Here is a 21,459-nt window from a genome sequence, read left to right as displayed (position 1 = left end):
AACTTAAAGAAGACATTGATTTCTTTCTATACAGTTCCCCCATTTCTTGGGTCAACAGGGTGACACCAATTTATACCCATTACAAAATATCTGTTGTTGCCGTTTCCTCTAGCCTGGTGCTATGTTTCTAGAAAAAGAGGTGCCAGAGCTCACCATGAACACCTCCCTTGTTCTCTTATAATGGCAATGGCACCTACAGAGGTGCCTCGCTTAACGAAAGCCCTGCTTAACAAAATTTCCGCTTAACGAAAGGTCTTTTCTAGCGGAGGTTGCCTCGCTAGACGAATTCGTTTTACGAAAAATTCGTCTAGCAAATCGCGGTTTCCCATAGGAATGCATTGAAATTCAATTAATGCATTCCTATGGGCAAAAAAGAATTCAAAAAATTTTCAATGCATTCCTATGGGATTCGCTAGACGAATTTTTCGTTATAAGAAAAGACCCGTGGAATGAATTAAATTCGTCTAGCGAGGCACCACTGTACTTGAAAGGGGCCAGAACTGAGTTCCGGAAAGTTCTGGCTGAAAAAAAAAGCCCTGGATTAGCCATTAAAAGTGCAGCAGGCAAATTATTACTCTTGTTATGAAAATATATTCATAGCTAGATACTTGTGCCCATATATTCCCATTTTACCTTTTGGCTACATTATAGGAACAGTGGCCATTAATTTACCTTTGGGCTACATATTTTAATTTTGGCTGCTAGAAGGAACAACAACAACAAATACAAGGTACAAAAACTGTCCCTATCTTTTTAAAAGCCAGTTTTTCCTCATGTGGTGGTTGTCTGCTGCCCTCTAACGTTGAAATGGTGCCATTCTTGACTATGGGACAAGAAATGCACTCCTACCGAGGAATGTCGAAAGAAATGGTTAAAAGTGGGGAAAGCACTTAATTTCATTTGCACTTAGATGGCAACCAGAATGCACAAGGATTGCTGAAGCGTTGTGTCTGTCGGGAGGGCCAAAAGCAAGCTATAAAAATGTGAGAAACAAAAGGGAATAGGGGGAAAGCTGGCAGGCAAGGGCACTAGGGCCTGCTTCAGTTCAGCATGCCTGTGTTTCTGTTGTGTTTTGTAAGTGTTGTTAGCCACTTCGAGCACTTCAGCTGAAAAGCCTGGATATAAATAAATTAAATAATGAACAGAGAGTAGGGAGAATTGAGTATATTTCCCCCTTACTCATCTCTTTTCCTAGTCATCACCTGCCCTGTTTACTAAATGCCTCACAGCTGCTACTGCCTTGCCCACTTAAAGCTGGGCCTTGAACTGTCAGGGTGTATGTAATAATGTGGGGAGTTTGGTTTCCATGGAGACAGAGGGATGGGAAAGGTGTCTCAGAGCCCACCTGGCTCATTGTGGATGCAGAGCCGGTAGGAGGCAGATGCTGCTGATTTGTCTCCTGCTGTGGGCGGCAAATAACCCACTTCTGAATTAACTGTGGTGGATGTTGACAGAACAAACCTGTGACCACAGAAAAAAGTACTGAGAGAAGTATGCAAAGGAAAAGGGACCATGGCCATTTAAAACCAACTAGACCAAAAAGGTGTGGCAAGGGTCTAGGAGGTAAGTTTTGGGAGGTAAAGAGGGCTGTGAATTTGAATGTTTGGAATTCCAGACAGACAAAATTCAAAACTTTGGGTTTTTTAAACACTTTTAGCTTAAGGAAGGAAAGCTATATAGGTTTGTCAGAAACGGAAGAGCTATTTCTTCCCTCGTGGCAGCAAGAGGCAACCAATTCCCTCATGTTCGCTCTTCATTGGTTGGCTGATACCCAGATTATTTCGGTCTGACACAGATTTACAAACTAGGCCATCAATTGAGATACAAAATGTTGATGCTGTTGCTTCGTCATTGTTTCAGACTTTATAGCTTATTGTAACAAGAGTGCTATGTCAATACATGTAACGAATGACTGTGAAACGAATACAGACAACTTTCAACTTGTGTTTAGTTATGTGACCGCAGCATGTGTGACGGTGGGAAATAAATAAATGAAGAGTGGAGAAACTTACTCTCCATTTATTTATCTCCCCCCCCCCCACCATCTTGCAGAGCTGCAATTGGAAGCTTACCTAGTTTTGGAAAGGTGGCACCATGGCCTTGGGACCCTCTCAAGAGCCCTCATGCCTTCTTCCCAAAGCCGGGCAAACAGCCCTCCAACTTGCAGGGGTTGGGGAGCAGTCCTGGGACTTCCTGGCTTTACACAATTTTGCTTAAACATGGAATAACCCCCACAAAAGATGTGTGTTACCTGTCTATATCTACATGCCTATCTTGGGTTGTGCATCACTAAGTTAGATCCATTGAAATGAAAGAACCTTAGTTATGTTCGTTAACTTCAATGGGTAGAGAAATTTGATTATGTTCTGGGGTGTCTTTAGTTATTAAAATTTATACACCACTTGGATCGTTGTTGTTGTTTTAAAAGCCCCAAAATGCATCTGTGAAGTTTTGCTATATGCCTCAAGCCTTCCAGAGGGGAAATAAGTATAGTTCTTCCTGTTTTTCCCTTTCTCCCTTGTTTTTAAGTTGGGTTTTAGCTAGACAGAGTTTACAGTGATCAAGTACAAAACAGAAGTGTAGTATTGGCAAAAGTATGCAAGTGAAAGGGATAAGTTTATCTTACTATATGGTGTGTTTTTGTAAGGGGAAAAAATGGTCATGCTGAAGTTTGCGTGGCTGCCAGTAGGTGGCAATGTGCACTGTACCAGGACAAGAGTGGGTGGAGCCATAATGAAGCAGGCTAGAAGAGCAAGGAAGGAGGCAGGTGGCCCAGACAGTCTCCCCACAGTCATCACCACCACCTGGTTGCCTATTTGCATGCACACACAACAAAGTAAGGCAAGGCAAGTAACTGGGTGGGTCAGATTTCTGGGCAAAATGTAGCAGAGTTTTGTGGTAGTGGCAGAGTTAGCGAGCACCGTGAGGAGTGGAAGCCTGTAGTAATAAATATATTTATTTAAGCAAGTGGAGGGTTCTAGATTGGTTTTGAAGTTTGCAAAGTCACAGAAGACATCAAATCAACACAACTCCCGCAACTTACTTACAATACTCGACAACTCATTTTGATCTTACGGTTTTGCGCAACGCATATGCACAAACTGGAAAGAGAAATTTGTTCTACAACACGGAACGGATTCAGCCTCTGCTACCAAAAGCACACGGTGCTTAATATGATCTACTCTTAGGAAGGTTAAACAACACCGATCATAAGTGATTTACAAACCATTCTTCAAAGAAATGAATCAATATGAAATCTGTTCAGTATTACAAAGCCAGAGGCTTAACATTTTCACCCAAAAATGCAAGTTGCAAATGTTTAAGTACATCTTGAGAGGAATAGGGTACTGCAGTGATTACTTTGAGATAGTCGCAATTACTCTTCCTAAAAAAAGAATATGGCCTAGGAGGCTCTGCATATCTTGCGACTCCATGTGAGTGCAAGTAGTGCGAAAAGGGGCATTGATTGGATAATTCAGCAGTGTGAGAATCTCAGCTTTTTCAAAGTAATAATAATAAAAATAAAGAGTAGGTTACTAATCCTTTTGGCTGTGAATGTATGTTTGAAATTATGCAGGTGATGTCCTGTGAGATTTCAGCAGTTACTGGGGCAGTTTAATAAGATTTCCATTGGCTAGCAATATGGCATTTCCATTGGCTAGCAATATGGCAGCAGTGCCTTGCGCAACTCTTTGGCTTTCTAAATGGCAGGCAAAACCAGAAAATAGTATGCAGTACAGTGCAAATCACAGAACTATGCAAATTTACTTAGGTGGCTTTTCCTATTCTTGCCACAGAATCTGGTGCATATGCACAGCTCTGATGATGGCCGAATGCAATGCTCTGAATTCTACCACATAGGATATTCTAAGGCAGGCATCCCCAAACTGCGGCCCTCCAGATGTTTTGGCCTACAACTCCCATGATCCCTAACTAACAGGACCAGTGGTCGGGGAAGATGGGAATTGTAGTCCAAAACATCTGGAGGGCCGAAGTTTGGGGATGCCTGTTCTAAGGCATCCTATTCAAAACTACTACGTACAACACAACCATCCTAGCAGTAATGACCTATCAAATCCCATGGCATTCTGGGTCAGCTATAGGCAGTGGAAGTGATGTGCTTGAGCAGAGTTAACACAAATGGCTCTTCCCAGCAACCCAATACCTGTCTGCCATATTTTTGTGAGCCAATGTTAATTGTTGCCTCTGGACCATTTCGCACAGAGGGAACTGTGTAAATGTGGAAAATACACGTGCAAACAACTTGGGTTGCTAAGGAGACAAGATTGAAAGTACGTATAGTCAATGGTAACCCCCCCCCCCTTTTTTTTACAGTGGGATGTATAACAAGGTCCTTTAACTGCAAAGCAAATAAGTAGCTTTAAAGAATACGGTGATGTTTCTTGACATACCATGGCTTTCTGCAGTCCCAATGCAGGGCCTTATTTCTGTTAAATAAACAGGACTGGCCACACTGGAGACTGTATAGTTATCAATCGATACTGATTGATATAAGTAAAACTGAGCTGTCTGTAGATCACAGCCTCACAGCGCCCATTTACATGAGCAAATTAATACCGGCTTTATACCAATGCCACTATATGATTTCCTTGCAAAGTTTAAGTGGGTGATATTGTTGAGAATTATGTGTCAAATTCCCACTTCCCTCACAGAGCTAGTTTGGCTATTGGTTTACAAGTCTGTGTGATAGACCCATTGTGATCTGATCTTAAAAAGCACACAAAACCAATACTGTATGAACTGACCCTCACATCCAATTTGTACCATTACCCAAGATGTTTATCAATAGGCATATGCTGTTGGTGGGACTTTGAGAGTAGAATATATGGGCTTATAACATGTTACCCTCACAACTTGTGAGGTAGCTTAAGCTGAGAAATGGCCTGGATCATAGTTTTAAGCGTGGCATTAGAGTCACTCTTTTAAAAAAAGTTTGGATATTTTATGGTTCTTCAGCAGGGAGATCCGATGGCAGGCAGTTCTGACAGCATCCCCAGAAATTAGATTTATATCCTGATAATAGGGATGTGATAGTGACGGTCATCTTCAGTCAGAAGAAAGACTTCCGGCCAGTCCCTCTGATACATTTCTGCGTAGCTTTCTTGGGAAACGGCTGAATTAAACTTGCACAACCTGTAAACGGTTATCTTGACTTCAAGAGAATGCCCAAGGAGAAACAGTTCGACCTGTTAAGCAGAATAGAATGAGAATTACACACTAGCAAACCATAATTGAGTTTGTTGACTGTGGACATAACATTGATTTGGAGTCATGTCAGCAATTAAAAGCAATTAAAAGACCAGACATTTAAAGGCAGTGAAATAAAGTACCATATAAAAACAAGTGGGAACCCATGAAGAAGTTTCATGATGAGTGATCCCAAGCCTTATTTTTTTTGTGTGTGTGTTCTATTTGTGACATGTAGGGTGGCATTCTCTATCTGGAATACCTACTAAAACTCATGAAACTGACTGATATACCTCTGGAAATTTAAATCTGATGTGAGAAAAAACGTGTATGTGAATGATAAGCATTGTAAGAAGGTTTGGTGAAATTCCATTAGGGTTGTAAATTTCTTTTGAAGAAGCTTTAACTGTCTCTGGACTTCATTTAAAAATGCTGCTATATTCTTTTATTTCCTTGCAAGGGATGATTTAAACTGTTAATTTATGGTTTTCTAACTCTGTTGTTAGAGGGACGCAGGTGGCGCTGTGGGTTGAACCACAGAGCCTAGGGCTTGCTGATCAGAAAGTCAGCGGTTTGAATCTCTGCGACGGGGTGAGCTCCTGTTGCTCGGTCCCAGCTCCTGCCAACCTAGCAGTTTGAAAGCACGTCAAAGTGCAAGTAGATAAATAGGTACCGCTTCAAGCTTCAAGAAACGACGTTTCCGTGTGCTGCTCTGGTTCACCAGAAGCGGCTTTGTCATGCTGGCCACATGACCTGGAAGCTGTACGCTGGCTCCCTCAGACAATAACGCGAGATGAGCGCCACAACCCCAGAGTCGGTCACGAAACTCTGTTGTTAGCTTCTGTAAGCTTTACTGAGGAAAAGTCGGAGATATATGTTTCAAATAACTAACAAGAGTAGAATTCAATTTCTTAAGAAAATGAGCTCCTTCATTTTAGAAAACAGTGACTAACCCATGTGCCAAAAAAGATAGGCTTGAAAGTGAATGGGCGATGTCTTGTGAAATCTCAGATAAAATAAATATGGTCAAATAAGGTTTCCACTGCTCAGGAGATGAAGCTTCAGGGCCCATATATTTATTGTCCCTTCCTTGTGACTAGTAGAGATAGAAGAAGCAGAAGCACAATTCAGGTTGCCTCTTGAAGAAAAAAAATCTGTTGTTGTTTTTTACTGCACAGAGCTTGGCCTATTATTTGTTTTCTTGATGTAGACAAAGATGCATAAACCTCATGAACACCAAATACTGCAGTATTTAAAGCTTTTCTTGAATGCTACAGAATCATTGAATTAATTTTTCCAGCTCATATTTACCTGATCGAGGCCTCTTCTCTCCCCTATGGCATTCAAGTGATTCATCATGTAGCTCAAAGGGTCCAAGGAGGTATCGCGTACAAAAAGCTGGTTAAAAAACCTTGGGATGCACTCTTGCTTGCTGTTCAAGCATTCGTAGGCTTCTATTACTTGGTAGAGCATGATGAATTTTATGGCCTCGTACAGTTTGTGCTCCAAACTTTCGTCAGCGAAAAGGGCATTGCACAAGTTCCCTCTTTCATATTGGTCTTTAATGCTACTCACTTCCATCCACTATAATGCATGGAGCAACAAAAAGTTAGCTTGAGGAATAAAACAGTTAAATAGCAGGTAGCAGTTTTATTTTTAGCTGAAGTATTTAATATTGTATATACTAACAGCAAACTCAAATTCTCTGAATTCTGGTCCAAAATGGCACTAAGAGTAGGAGTAAGGCACCAGCAAGCTGAGTGAAGCCCAAGTACAGCAAAATACCAAAACAAGAACATACTATTAAGGTGGCAAAAAAGTAAATAAATCCCAAAATGGCCCAGCGAGGACTGAGCATGCTCAGTGGTCATGGAATGCCAACTGGCTGTGGAAGTAAGGAGAAGAAAATTGTGGGGAGAAGGAATGAAATGAAATAGCATGGAAGGGATGTGCTGATTGGCAGGGACACTGTAAATATTTTCTACCTTGCAAGATTTTGTTACAAGTCCCACTTGCACACAGATAATGGTGATTCAGTGGTGTAAAAGGTAGCTTTAAACCCCTGTGGTTCAGCCACTCAGTTCTCAGCCATTCACTGCTCTGAGTAGTTGTCCTTAAAGGTGGGTTATCAAGCTTTAAAAACAAACGGTACCCTTTGAGACAAGCCTTTATTTGATGCACTTAGTCTCCTGCTTTTTAAAACCACATCGGTTCAATAAATTTGCACATCACTGAAAACTCAATGCGGTGCCTTTTTGAGATACTATGTTTCTGTAAAAAGGTGTGAACGTTTTCTTCAGTAACTGTGAAGTAAAAAGAATGACTCCACTCCCCATCCCATCAAAACGTGTATTTTAATTCTATTTTGCAGGCCTGTAATATTAAATGTACCCTCTCCAATTAGATTACCCCCACTAATTAGTTGACTAGAGCTTCTGTTAACTGATCTACAGATTAAACTACGGTAATTGAATGTTCTGCCTCCTTGCGCCTCAATTGTCTCCTTCCCATTTGCTCAGTGGTAGGAGATCTGCTTTGTATGATGATCCCAGGTTCTATCCCAATCACCTCCAGTTCACACTTGGAGAAAACCCTCTTTGATATCCTGGAGAGCTGCTGCTAGTCCGTGTAGACAATACTGGGTGGGTTACATAGACCAATGGGGTGATATGATATATGGCAGCTTGCTATGTAAGGTTGTGACCCAAATATTTCATCCATAGCGCAGTGATAGTTTATAGTGACAAAGGGCAATCCATCCATCCTGCTATTACCTTTCCACTCACCTGACTTCTCAACGTTTCAATACATCTACGCAATTTTCCCAATGTATTGGAGCCTGTGTACTGTTCTGATCCAAAACTATATTGCTGGATCCAGTTGCAGCCTTGCGAATAAAGAAGTTTCTCTGGGAGCTGAAAGAGAAGAGAGCATAACCAGTGGTGGAGTTCAGTGGGAATTTTAGAATTACAGTTTGAATGAAAGCATGGTTCATTGGGTACAATGCCAGATTGGGACCCGGGAGACCCGGGGTTGAAATCCCAACTTGGCAATAATGCTCACTAGTTGATCAGAATATTATAAACACAATAAAACATCAAACATTAAAAACTTCCCTAAACAGGACTGCCTTCAGATGTCTTTTAAAAGTCAGGTAGTTATTTATTTCCTTGACATCTGATGGGATGGCGTTCCAGAGGGCAGGCGCCACTACCGAGAAGGCCCTTTGCCTGGTTCCCTGTAACCTCACTTCTCGTAGTGAGGGAACTGCCAGAAGAGCTAGACCAGGCATCCCCAAACTGCGGCCCACCAGATGTTTTGGCCTACAACTCCCATCATCCCTAGCTAAGAGGACCAGTGGTGAGAGATGATGGGAATTGTAGTCCAAAACATCTGGAGGGCCGAAGTTTGGGGATGCCTGAGCTAGACCTTAGTGTCCAGGCTGAATGACGGGGGTGTACCTTCAGGTATACTTGAGCCAAGGTGGTTTAGGGCTTTAAAGGTCAGCACCAACACTTTGAATTGTGCTTGGAAATGTACTAATATACGGTAATTATTTGTTTCAGGACGTACCTTTAGGACATCTGTTGCCTTTGTCCACGATGGAAGAGGAATACCTTGGCTGAAAATCTGGAACAACACAGCTCTCAGCACACAGTAGTTATCTCCCCTGACCTGCCGTACAGATTTCACATGGTATCTCCAAAACAACTCTTCATAAGCCTTAAAGGAAAAAGAGAGAGAATACCAAATTAACAAGGAATGGCATTTCCTGAATTTTGGATGGGGACAAATGATTGGCTGGAGCAGTTGATCGAGGACCATTCTAAAGGAGAACACCACAAGCGGCTCTACCATGAGGTAAGGTCAGGGGCTGAATTTTGGGTATCACCAAGAGCAGCCGATTGTGTGGCAGTCAGAGCGGACCACTGGAAAACTTAATAAATAGATAATAATTTCCTCCCTGCTTTGAAAATGGCACAGGTTTCGGTCATGCTGAAATTTTAATTTGCAACAGGGAATTGTGTTCTATATGCAGGTGCCCAAACTCATCTTGATATCTCGGGCATTTAGCAGAGATTCTGTGTTACAAATATACAAAACCGAAGGCCAAACAAACAAGCTGAAATTTGCTCGGTCATCCATGCAGTGTGTCCATTTCCGTATTAGCAGCTCACCCCTCTCATTCTTAGTCTTACCTTTCTCATATGTTTGGCCTGCTCTGTTTCTTCTTTCCATTCTTTTGCACAGTAGCCAAGCAAATCAGCTTCGGCTGAAACACTTTGGTTATCTAAGTATAAGCACAGGTATCAGTTAATAAAATGAATCTGTTTAAGATTATATGAATTTTTTAAAAAAACAACATCAACACAGTACTGCATATATTACTTGTGAATTTTCTCTGCAGGTATCTGCTCCACCTGGAAGCCAAACAGCAAGAACAGTAGTCAGAGAGTCGGCATCAAGTAAGCACTGTTTAATAATAATAATAATAATAATAATAATAATTTATACTGTTGGAAGCTGGTTCGCAGGAGGTTTGTGAATGACCGAAGGAAGCACTTCATTGTGTAACACAAAAACAAATATATACTACCACAAGATATGGTAAATGGCCACTAGCTTAGATTGCCCTTCAGAAAGGATTAGGAAAAATTAAAAGTGCTATAAAGAAGTACAGTATTTGCCCTGATGGCAAAATGGAGTCTCCATGTGGAATTTCCTGCTACTGCTATTCAGGCTGTCCAATGCTTTCTATTTCAAATGTCCAGGCTGTGAGGACCATTATTTATATACCCAAAATGGCAGCACTGGCTCGCTAGAGGTTAGGGCAGGGGAAATTTCGATATTTGCAGAAGTACTGTACTTTTCCATGTACTGTATAAGACAAGGTTTCTTTCTTAACAAATAATGCTAAAAGGTGGGGGTCGTCTTATACATGGGTAGTGCATAGGGTGGACGTTTGATTGGTTGCTGCTGTGGCTGTCAGAGGCTATTGGACGTGTTATTGGTTGGTGCATTAATGGCTGGTGTTGATTTGATGACGCTGCGGCAATTGGGTGGGCGACTGACAGCTTCCCCCAGCGAGGGGACAGACGAGAGGCAGATTCTGCGACGCATGCGGGTGAGCGATTTTCAGCAATTCCTCCCTTTAAAAAGCTCAACAACCCTGGGTATCCCCCCCCAAAGCTCAATAACTGTGCCATCTCCCCCCACTTTCTTAAATTTTAGTCCCCAAAAATAGGGGGCGTCTTACACATGGGGGTGTCTAACACATGGAAAACGGCATTTAAAAAATGGAGGGAAAGCTGAGAGGGAAATCAAATGGAGCAGAGTAGCTGGACTGCTGAACAGCATCAATCCACTCTACAATGTTGGTCCGTCTTGTACCTTGGAAGCTTCCAGAGATACCTGGTTCACTGCTCTTAGACTAAAAGGACTCATTGATCTGTTTTAGCAAGGCTGTTACTTGGTTCTAATGCTGGGCTGGAAAAACCTACTTTATGCAGCCCTCCGTGTCATTTGAATCATTTGAAGTTGGGCACACCCAACTTCTAGCTTCCCAGACTGCTCCAATTGGTAATTGTCTCCTCTTTCTGTGTGTGTTTGTATGTGCATGTAGGGGATAGCTGCATTGCATGGGGTTGTCTAGATCAGGGATGTTCAGCTCTCAAGAGACTAAAAAAAACACAGGCAGTGATCTACCCATTGTATTGACCAAAGTTGTTGAGCTTTTCTTTTTGGGAAGCAGATTTTTTTTGGGGGGGGGGCAATCAGGATCACACGATCGACCACAATTGACCAGGGACGCCCCGCGATCAACTGGTAGATTGCGATCGACCTGTTGGACACCCCTGGTTTAAATGATACTTGGGGTCCCTTCCAACTCTCCAATTCCATGGTTCTGTGTATGTGTACACATGAGAGATAGAAAAGGGATGGGGTGGGATGACACAGAGAAAAAATATGCAATCCTGCAAACTCTGCCCACCATAATATCTGGCTGCACTGACCGTTGATTGTGCTTTCCCTCCCACCCACTGACTTTAAACATTGGCCAGTGGCACTTCAGAGGAAGAATTACTCCATAAAACCTACCATTTTAGCAAATGAGCAATATATGTATAGAGTTGCCTGCAACACCACAGAGCAGTAGCAATAAGAGTCATGGTTAATGCAAACTGTCCCTTTACAGCTTGCAAGATGTAGGGGTGATTGACAGCTCTGATCTAAGAGGATACATCATTCTGTCCTAAAAACAGGAAGAAAAAGAATTATTTCATTGTTTTTATATATTGCCAAAGTAATTCTTCTTAAATGTTAGGTTTGTTAATTTCTCAGCACTACAGTGGTACCTTGTTTTGAGTCTGGGATCCGTTCCAGAGCCCCAGACTCTTGACGAAAGGGACGCGAGCGGCAAACCTGGGAGTAACCCGTTCCGGTACTTCCGGGTTTGCTGCGGACGTTCGCCAAAATGGACGGTCGACAGGGCGGACATTCGCAGAGGTATTACTGTATTATCAGTGCGACAATACAACCATTTCAGAGCCCCCTACCATACAACAGCTTACCCTCACTTCTTCCTAGAAAGCATACGGCAACGGAACCCCCCTGCCCCGCCTCACCATATTAATGACACATTAATAACTAACGAAACATCAGGCAGTCAGGAAAACAGAAGCAGTATGTACAGATCAGGGACCCTGTTCAGATTTTCCCAGTCCCCCCCCCCTTTTAAAAAGAAAAGAAAAATGGTGCAAAGGAGATCTTTTGATTTACTGTTGGCAGTTCTTGCCATTTTGTAAACAAAAAGTGAAAAAAGAAGCCTGTACTTGCAAATGAGAAGTCACAAAACTGGAAAGTCAACCAGCCAAAAGACTGACCACAAGGTTGAGAAATGGCATGCAATAGGGGAACGGTCTCTCTCGGAAGGTGGTGGACTCTCCTTCCTTGGAGGTTTTAAAGCAATGGTTGGATGGCCATCTGTTATGGATGCTTTAGCGGAGATTCCTGTATTGCAGGGGGTTGCACTTAGAAGACGTTTGGGTTCCCCTCCAATGCTACAGTTCTGATTCTATGAACCATTCTGCGATGAAGGTAGCAAGCCTAGTGTCGGCCTCTTTTTGGAAAAGGACTTCCTTAGCGCTGCTTTTCTCAGATCTCACATTTTAGGTCTCCCCATGACCACCATCAGGCATTTCAGCTGAAAGGCCAAATTGGAGACAGTTGCTAGTGTGGAATGTTTAAAGCAGGCATCCCCAAACTTCGGCCCTCCAGATGTTTTTTTTTTTAAACATACTTTTTATTAATTTTACAGAATACAAAAAAACAAAAAAACGGTACATACATAAACACCTTTTCCACCTCCTTCCTACCCACCCACATGGGTCCTCCCCTGCCACAGAAGTATCCCATGTATGTGAACAGTCAGAGATGGTCCATTTTATGCTTGGATTTCTGTCCTCCTCCCCCTCCCCTGACCCCAAAGCCCCCCCCTGCCACCAGGGAGCTCCAGCAAACCAGGGCAGTACGCAGGAGGCCATCCATCCAACCATCTATTGTCATACCAAAAAAAAGAGAAAAATAGAAATAGGAAAAAAGAAAAAAAAAGAAAGGGCAAAAAAAGAGAAAAAAACAATACAAAACAGAAAATTTTTTCTTACATTCATGATTGTAAAACCATATTTTGTGGGCTTCCCCTCCCCCCCTTCCCCGGTTTTCATCCCTTTTTTATCATCTGCAACAGTTTCTTACTTTATAAAAATACACCTTTGTATCTTATACAACTTATAAATCAATTGTTAACATTTTCATCTAATATTCAAATCACTGAAAAATCAAACTCCCATTTTATCTTCCCGTGCCTAATTTTTTCTCCCTCTATAAGCCTCCATATTTTCACATTTTCCAAAATCCATTCACTTTTAAAACTATAACTATTCTCAATTTAACCTTACATCCCCGATTACCGGCTCCACCCCCCCAATCCAGCAAATTCCATAATCAGCAGACCAGTTATAAACCTGTTAATCCATCCATATAATCACAACATCACTTTCCCTTCACCCCACCCCCTGTTTACAGTCTTTTGCCATCCAGGCCACCATACAGGACCCCTGAATTTCTTCTCTTCTCTGCATATTTTTTCCTTCTTCCCTGTGGGCGTTCTGGAGTTCCAATAATACCAATCGTGCCTCCCTCAAAAGCAGGGCACTCCATCCAACTTTTTGTAGAGTAAAGTCATCATTTTTTTCGTGGTGTGCTTCATTTTGTGTTGAATCATCACAGTCCTCATCTTCATCCTTTCCTTCCAAATCACAGTCATCATCATTGTCATTCTCACATTCATCTTTTTCAGTGTCAAAAGCTTCATCTCCTAAAAAATCATATTCTGCCATCACCATCTGAAATTTTTGCTGTAACTCTTGCCGTCGTGTCTCCTCTTGACATAGCTCTATTCTTGTTTCCCACATTAAGGTCAAAACAGACCGCTGGAACTCAGGGGAACACTTTTTTGTTGACATAATTCAATCCTGCCAAGGTCAAAACTTGTCACGTGGGGTGGAATATGATCACAGTTTATTTTCTCGACTCCATTTTAACAAGCTGGCTGCATTCTTCAAGTCTTATTAACAATAAAGTTCGAACTCACATTTCACAAACATTTAAACCAAAAAAGAAATTCCACAAAATCCAGAAATACAAAGTGAAATAAAAGTTGACTCATAAATCCTGATCAACTCACTGGGTTGTCTGGGCTGCCGGCTCCCGAGGAAAAGAAAGATTTTTCTCAGTCTTTACCTCTTGCTGCAGGGCAGTCATAAACCACAGTCTCTCTCCCCTTCTCACCCTGCATCAAAGGGGAGATTCTCTTTGATGCCTTTGAGGGATCCTTTTGAATTGCAAATCTTCTGTTTATGGCTTCGGGTTTCTATTTACTGTCTCTTTTGTTGCCGTGGGGGGGGGTGGCTTCCTCTTTTCTCCCCTCTCTCCCAGATCCAAATTGTTTTATAATCCAAATCGTGAGGTTACTTACAGTCTTTTCCAATCGTTTTATTTTCGGAAGAATCCAGCGCTCTCCGCCTTCGGCTTGAAGCTTCTCCCTGCTAGAATAATGTTGCCGCTCAAAATGGCCCCCGCGACTTCTACCCTCCTCGCTCCGGAGCTCTTATTAGAGCTAACCGAAGAGTTGGGGAGTCCGGATTGGGGCTGTGCCGAACAAATTGCCCCCGGGACGCCCTTCCCGAGGTTCTAAGGGGCGCAGCGTCGCTCTCGCTGCCCTCCCCACTCCTAGCAGGGACGGGCCGTCTCGGAGACGAGACGAAACCCCGCCGATCGGCGCTGGCGCTGAACCCGGAAGCCCCCTCCAGATGTTTTGGACTACAATTCCCATCTTCCCCGACCACTGGTCCTGTTAGCTAGGGATCATGGGAGTTGTAGGCCAAAACATCTGGAGGGCCACAGTTTGGGGATGCCTGGTTTAGAGGCTGAGAGAAGCTCATTTGGTTGCTTCCCCTGCCTCCCATCACTTCCAGGTAACTCAAAATCAGAAAGGAAGCTCATCATCATCTCCAAACATTTTATTCTAGCCCCTTGCCCTTCCATTTCCTCAGAAATGACCTCCGGCTTTAAGGCAGGCACCCTAAAAAACCCGAGGGGTTACTTTAAATTACCATGTTTCCCCTCAGTAAGTTTACTTTCTGCTGGCATCAGTGCAGAAGGTCAGTTTGTACCTGATAGAAGAAGAAAAATCTACATTTACCTCTGTACTGGTGGATGCAAATGCCTGTCTTGATTGCTAGTGTTCCAGAAAAACCAACATCATGGATAGCTGTCTGCTTATGAAACTGTTGTGTAAATATAGGGTGACAAAAGCACGCCTTGCCAAAAGAAGCCTTACAGCTTCTTTATGCAAAGTTATGCCATTGGTTCCTCTAGCTCATTACACAGGTAGACCACAGCTCTCTAGGGTTTCAGACATTTGCATGCCAGGCGTGTGCTCTTCCAAAGAGAGATGGCATTTCCCTTGCCTCATTAAGTTGGCAAAGGCAGAAGTACATCAGTCAAATCAGGGTCTCTTTATTGATGCAGTTCTGGTGTATTGTATTAATAGTGGACTCATATTGGACTGTCCACACACCCCTTCTGCTTTATTAGTTGTTCTGCGACGCTTCCCCAATGTTACCACTTGATTTCTGTCTGGATGGGGGTGCTCTTTCACTATAGCGCAATGAAAGCAGGACAAAAACCAAGCAAAACACCAGAACGTTTGTTGCATGAAAAGTCACCAGGGTTTCAGTAGGGCATGCACTGATTGGAAATGAAGTAGTATGCCCGTCCCGAAATTTTTGAAGGCTCAAATAGCAGGATCATGTATAATGACTCCAATACCATCACGGACACAAATCACCATGAGTGTAGAATAGGAAGGATGTCTAGGGAGTCCCTAAATTTCAAACTGTGTAACGGGTAAAGGTAAAAGGTAAAGGGACCCCTGACCATTAGGTCCAGTCGTGACCGACTCTGCGGTTGCGCGCTCATCTCGCATTATTGGCCGAGGGAGCCGGCGTACAGCTTCCAGGTCATGTGGCCAGCATGACAAAGACGCTTCTGGCAAACCAGAGCAGCACATGGAAACGCCGTTTACCTTCCCGCTGTAGCGGTTCCTATTTATCTACTTGCATTTTGACATGCTTTCGATCTGCTAGGTTGGCAGGAGCTGGAACCAAGCAACGGGAGCTCACCCCGTCACAGGGATTCAAACCGCCAACCTGATCAGCAAGCCCTAGGCTCAGTGGTTTAACCACAGCGCCACCTGGGTCCCTGTGTAACGGGTAGAGGTTGATAAATCAGATTAGAAATACAGTGGTACCTCTACTTACGAATTTAATGCGTTCCAAACGCACATTTGAAAGTAGAAAAAAAATTGTAAGTCGAATCCCATAGGAATGCATTGGGAGAAAAAATTCGTAAGTAGAAAAAATCCTATCTAAACAGCATCCAAGATGGCGGACGGAGCTCCATTCGTAAGTAGAGGTACCACTGTAGATGCATTGCCTTTCAGGCTTTCAGAAGAGGCCTTATCTTTGAGCTGTGGTGGGGAGCAGGGGCGCCAACTTGAAAAAAATATTGGTACATAATTGATCACAAGACATGGTGTGCACACACACCATTTGAATGTCAGTGCCCATGAACCTTGGGGGGGGGTCACAGCCCCCTCAAATATTTTATTGGGGGTGGGTGAAGACACCACGGCCTCTAGGAGTTGGTTCTTGGGGGGGGGGGGACCTGTGGCTCTCCATATGCTGTTGGACTCCAACTCCTATCAGCCCCAACTAACAGTCAATAGCCAAGTATTATGAGAGCTGTTGTCCAATCCCAATGGAAGTGCCGCAGGTCCCCTATCTCTGTCTTTGAGCCAAAGGCACGGGACTGAGCTGCTTTAGGTACACCTGTCAGAAAGGGAGCGGTCTAGAAAGCCTGGACTTTGGATTCTGATATTTCAGAAGGGAGGAACAGAAACTACAAAAGCCTGCCTATTTTGACTGAGCATTTGCATGCCACACCCAAGCTCACTTCTTTTCTTTAAAGGCTTCTATAAGGTGTCCACTAAAAGTCTGTTAAAAATCCTGCAGCTGTTTCATATTAGGGGCTCGGTATCCCCACACTTCTTGCCCTTGAGGCTGATTTTCTGCCCCAGCACTCAAACTTCCAATATTCTGTAGCTCTTCTTCAATTGCATGGGCTGATCCTATGTGGAGTGTCCCTGTGCCAGAAGCGTCTACAGTGGTACCTTGGGTTACAGACGCTTCATGTTACAGACCCTGCTAACCCAGAAGCAGTACCTCGGGTTAAGAACTTTGCTTCAGGATTAGAACAGAAATCGTGTGGCGGCAGCGGGAGGCCCCATTAGCTAAAGTGGTACCTCAGGTTAAGAACAATTTTAGGTTAAGAATGGACCTCCAGAATGAATTAAGTTCTTAACCAGAGGTACCACTGTATAAATGTTTATTGCGTAGGACACGGAGAGCCAGCATGGTTTCCTCCAGGTGTTGTCAACTGCAACAAGGTCAATTGTTAGGGATGGTGGGAGTTAATAGCCCAACACAATGGCTACCCTGGGTCTGGCATATGGCAAGGCAAGTTCAAAGCGACAACTTCTACTGCATTGAAAACTACCGTTTTATTTTAAGGTGTTTTGTAAAAAAAAAAAAAAAAAAACCCCACCTTAACCTTATTTTGGAAACTGTGAGTTCTTCTACTGTGCGACAGCAGCATAACACGGAACTGATAGTATCGAGGCAAAGTTCTGCAGAATCTCTTTGGGGAAATGGTTGTAGCTTAGAGTGACAGAGTTCATGCTTTTTACTATATAGAAGGTCCCAGATCAATACTCAGCATCTTTGGCTAAAGGATCAGGTGGAGGGTGCAGACCTGAATGGGACCTCGGAGAGCCACTGCCAGAGTAGACAGCCCAGGCATTGGCAATGGTATAAAGCAAGGGTCCCAAAACTTACCCGGCTTTGGGCCGGGTGGCCGCTACGCCGGTTGCATGGTGGTCCGGAGGGTGGGGAAGCACGCGCAGGGGCGCGGGAGCATGCGGCTGTGCGCGCCCATGCGCATGTGCAAACGCTATTTCTGGCACACTCCCGACCTGGAAAGCGGCGGAAATAGCCTGTGCGCATGTGCAGAAGCCTCCTTCGACCTGGAAGTACACTGGAAATGACGCATGCGCGTGCGCACAAGCTATTTCCGTCACTTTTCCGGGTCGGAAGTCGGCAGTCGCACCGCGCCGGTAAGAGCGGGAGGCAGTAGCAGCGAGCGGCGGGTGTCCCCGGGGGCCACATAAAAGAGCCTTGGGGGCCGTAGTCTGGGGACCCCTGGTATAAAGTAGCTACATCCTCATTTACAATAAGCCTGCAACATATGCACATTTAACTTGTGTGCATTCAGCTTTACACACTTGATAATTTTTATTTATTAAAAAAAAATTAAAGTGGTGAGGTTCAGTGAAAAATGATGTTGGCAATCCCACCTGCCATTGAACCCAATAGGTTTTGACTATACACAATTTTGGCTTCAGGCGCAATGCCCGGAACATAACTCCCACATAAGTTGCAGGCTTATTGTATACTAACAGAGAACTCACTTATCCAAGTGTGGATCCTTATGTAGGCAAAATCTTACGAGCCACACACAAGAGGGAAAGTTTCAGGCAGGTTTGGGGGAACCTTCAAGGTTTCTAGGCATATAAAAAACTTTGATGGAAAAAGTACCCTAAGAGGCAATGAGGGCTGAGCTTGAGTGTGCCTCAGAATGCTGGCTGACTGTTAACAGAGTGATAATATAAAACCAATGAGCGGCTAGTCTGTTTTTCTGGTTGGCTGGTACTCTACCCCACTGCCATACAAGGGCTCTGAGCAAAACTTGAGGTTTGAGGCTTACTGGGATGGCTTCCAAAATTATAATCTAACAATAGTGCTGAATTTGAGCAAACAGCTTCCTAATACTGTACACAGCTCTTTCTCTCAGGCCAAATCAGATAGAATATCAGTGAATGAGATCTCCCACATTTTTTTAAGGACTGAAAACAACTGCATGGGGGAAGTGTTAATTCTCCCCTCTCAATTAAAATCACCGCCTGAAGCTGCTGTTTACTTGTGGGCGGAAATATAACAGGTAGCCATTCTGCTGCCAGCCAGTGCTCTATACTAACCTGGGAGTGTGAGTGCTCAAAAGAATGTACCGTAGTAAGCAATTGTGACCCACATTAGGATACCACAGGCATTTGCATCCTTGATCACGCAACCCAAATAATGAAGCACACTGAGTGAGGATTATTCCATAGCCACAATACCTTTTTAGACTGCTTTTCTCTCTCACCCCTGCCTCAAGCCTTAACTTCTACAGTAAAGAGGAGGAGGTGTAGTTCATTGCCAACTTAGAATCATAAGAGTTAGGAAAGACCCTGAGGATCTAGTCCAACCCCCTGCAATGCAGGAATATGCAGCTGTCCAATATGGGCATCGAACCTGCAGCCTTGGCATTATCAGCACCAGGCTCTAACCAGCTATCCAACTTGTATGAGAAGTAAGGATGTCTCTGGCCTTGTACGTCTTCCTATTTACCATTTTTGGCACATAACGCCTAGTCCCAAACGCTCTCGAGTCTGCAAGCAAATGTTCGCACCCCCCATGCAAGCTAATAAAATAAAAACTTAGCAACGCACCCACCCTCTCCCCTTCCTCGTCCAAAACTCAACCACGCAGCTATACACAAAGGCGACGCGTAAAAAGTCCCTGCCTGGGCAAAAAACAGGCGCTTCCCGAGTTTTCCCAGCGCACAGGTCAGGCAGCTGGGAGTTGGCTGGGAGTTCCCAACTTGGCTGGGAGTTGCCAAGGAAGTATGGAATCGGGGCCCTCGCCTACATCTGCTTGTGGGAAAAGAGAAACCCACCCGGGGAAGCCCAAGAGCTGGGCGCGCCAGACAGAGAAGGGAAGTGCAGAAAAAGAGAAGTAAGCGCTGCCTTCCGCTGTTGGCGTAATTGCGCGCAGCCAGCGCCCCTTCCTCACCCCGGGTTTCGCCCTCGGGGAAGCTCTCGGAGAAGAGCCGCTGACAGCCTCCGCAGCCTTCCTTACCGCCTCCGCAGCTGCTCGGGCCTCTTCTTGCCAGCGGCGCACTTAGAGGGCGGGCGCGGGTGAGTGGAGGCGGCAGAAAGGAAGGGAGAAGGCGCGACACCAGCCTCACTCCGCCCGCTGCTGGCGGACACAAAGGCAACACCGGCCACGCCTCTGGAGGCTGGCGGCCCGGGCAGGAGAGACGCCCCGATCGCCAGAAAAGCCCTCGCGGAGTAACAGCCCACTTTCTTTCCCCCCTCTCTTTCTCTTGGTGCTGCTGGAAATCATGTCGAAGCGCACTTCACTTGGGCATCTTAAAGGCGAGGTTAAGAGAGGAAAGACTGCCGTTGATTCTTGAATTGGTCCTGGCAGTGTTTTGGAAATAAGGCATGAGAAGGGAGGTATTACCCAATTTTTGTGAAGGCAGAATCGCGCACTGCATCCAAACCATACTGCAACCTCACCAGCTCCGCCTTCCGTTTTTAAAAAAGTTTGTGTTGGGTTTGACAGGCTGCTGGACACAGCATGCTGAAAACATTTCTTTCTTTCTTTCTTTCTTTCTTTCTTTCTTTCTTTCTTTCTTTCTTTCTTTCTTTCTTTCTTTCTTTCTTTCTTTCTTGTAATGAGCCTAGGTTTTGTGAAATACACTGCATGGTACTGTTTTGACATCCACATTCTGAAAACAACGTGCAAGATGAGAAAGAGGAGGCGATGAATGGCCTTAAGGTGTTAGCAGACAAAAGTTACTTTGCTCCTAATGCAGCAGTTTCAGAATAAATGCACACAACAGCTCAAAGACTTATAAAAACTCATCCTGCTCCGCAGAAAAAGGCCTAGATGAATTCCGGCCAGCTGGTCACTAGAACAATTCATAGCCCTGGTCTGAAGAAAAGTTTATATTAGAGCCTGCAGTTATAGCAGAAAGAGCCACTCTGAGCAGTATGCTTATGGGGGATCCCCAGGAATTGCTTTTTTTGCAGGGTGGAGGAAGAAGTAAATACTCCAAATACATCAACAAACATGACTAGCATCAGATAACAGGTCTAACATTTCTGGTACCATAGGTCTGGCAGGCATCCCCAAACTTCGGCCCTCCAGATGCTTTGGACTACAATTCCCATCATCCCTGACCACTGGTCCTCTTAGCTAGGGATCATGGGAGTTGTAGGCCAAAACATATGGAGGGCCGCAGTTTGGGGATGCCTAGTCTGGAGGCTAAGCAGTAGCCAGGCCTGATTTCCCCATCTAAAACCAATTTGAACACAGAGCAACACTGGACTACAGTTCAGGACTGCGTTGTGCACCTGTTTAGCTGGGATAGTGGCGTAATAACACTTGAGTTGGATTGCAGCCCAGGGGAAGACAAAAAATGGCTATAAAATGAGTCAATAAGTTTCTTCTCTGGACGATGGGTGTGTCCTTCTCAACTTTCTCTTTGTTCAAGTGATTAGTTGGCCAATTGCTTTCCTGACATCAGTCGTTGCCATGATTTCATTCATTGGGTAAACACACTGACTTGGGGAAATAGGTTAGTTTGTTACAAAATGAATGGGCATACTAGTTCTAGCATATTTTGCCAATTATTTTAGGTTCTACAATGGCAAGAGTTGCTTTCTAAAAAATATTTCATTAA

The 21,459-nt window shown here is 44.1% G+C and overlaps 1 protein-coding gene across 2 annotated transcripts; it reads right to left on the bottom strand.

The window, feature by feature from the left end:
• Window positions 1-2,938: 2,938 nt before the first annotated feature.
• On the bottom strand, window positions 2,939-20,224 carry OTULINL (OTU deubiquitinase with linear linkage specificity like). Of its 2 annotated transcripts, none has more exons than XM_035125941.3 (8): window positions 19,848-20,224; window positions 11,308-11,461; window positions 9,598-9,629; window positions 9,408-9,499; window positions 8,782-8,931; window positions 7,995-8,123; window positions 6,520-6,792; window positions 2,939-5,207 (listed from the first exon to the last, which is right to left on the bottom strand). In XM_035125941.3, the coding sequence occupies exons 2-8, from the start codon at window positions 11,376-11,378 to the stop codon at window positions 5,028-5,030; spliced, it is 927 nt and encodes a 308-aa protein (XP_034981832.3). In that variant the 5' UTR covers window positions 11,379-11,461; window positions 19,848-20,224; the 3' UTR covers window positions 2,939-5,027. The 2 variants fall into 2 exon arrangements, with proteins under 2 accessions (XP_034981832.3, XP_034981831.3); XM_035125940.3 differs by having other exon boundaries at window positions 19,782-19,978.
• Between the last annotated feature and the right edge of the window lie 1,235 nt (window positions 20,225-21,459).

This window comes from Zootoca vivipara, chromosome 8 (genome assembly GCF_965207765.1).
Source record: "Zootoca vivipara chromosome 8, rZooViv2.hap1.1, whole genome shotgun sequence".
Lineage (NCBI taxonomy): Eukaryota > Metazoa > Chordata > Lepidosauria > Squamata > Lacertidae > Zootoca > Zootoca vivipara.
The sequence above is the reverse complement of the archived record's forward strand: the minus strand, read 5'-3'. Positions and strand labels throughout refer to the sequence as shown.

Coding starts and splice junctions, on each gene's coding strand:
- OTULINL (XM_035125941.3), bottom strand. CDS start 11,378: ATGACTCTTATTGCTACTGCTCTGTGGTGTTGCAGGCAACTCTATACA. Junction 8,932..9,407: donor AGGCCAAACATATGAGAAAG/GTAAGACTAAGA, acceptor TTTTCCTTTAAG/GCTTATGAAGAGTTGTTTTG. Junction 6,793..7,994: donor TTGAAACGTTGAGAAGTCAG/GTGAGTGGAAAG, acceptor CATGCATTATAG/TGGATGGAAGTGAGTAGCAT.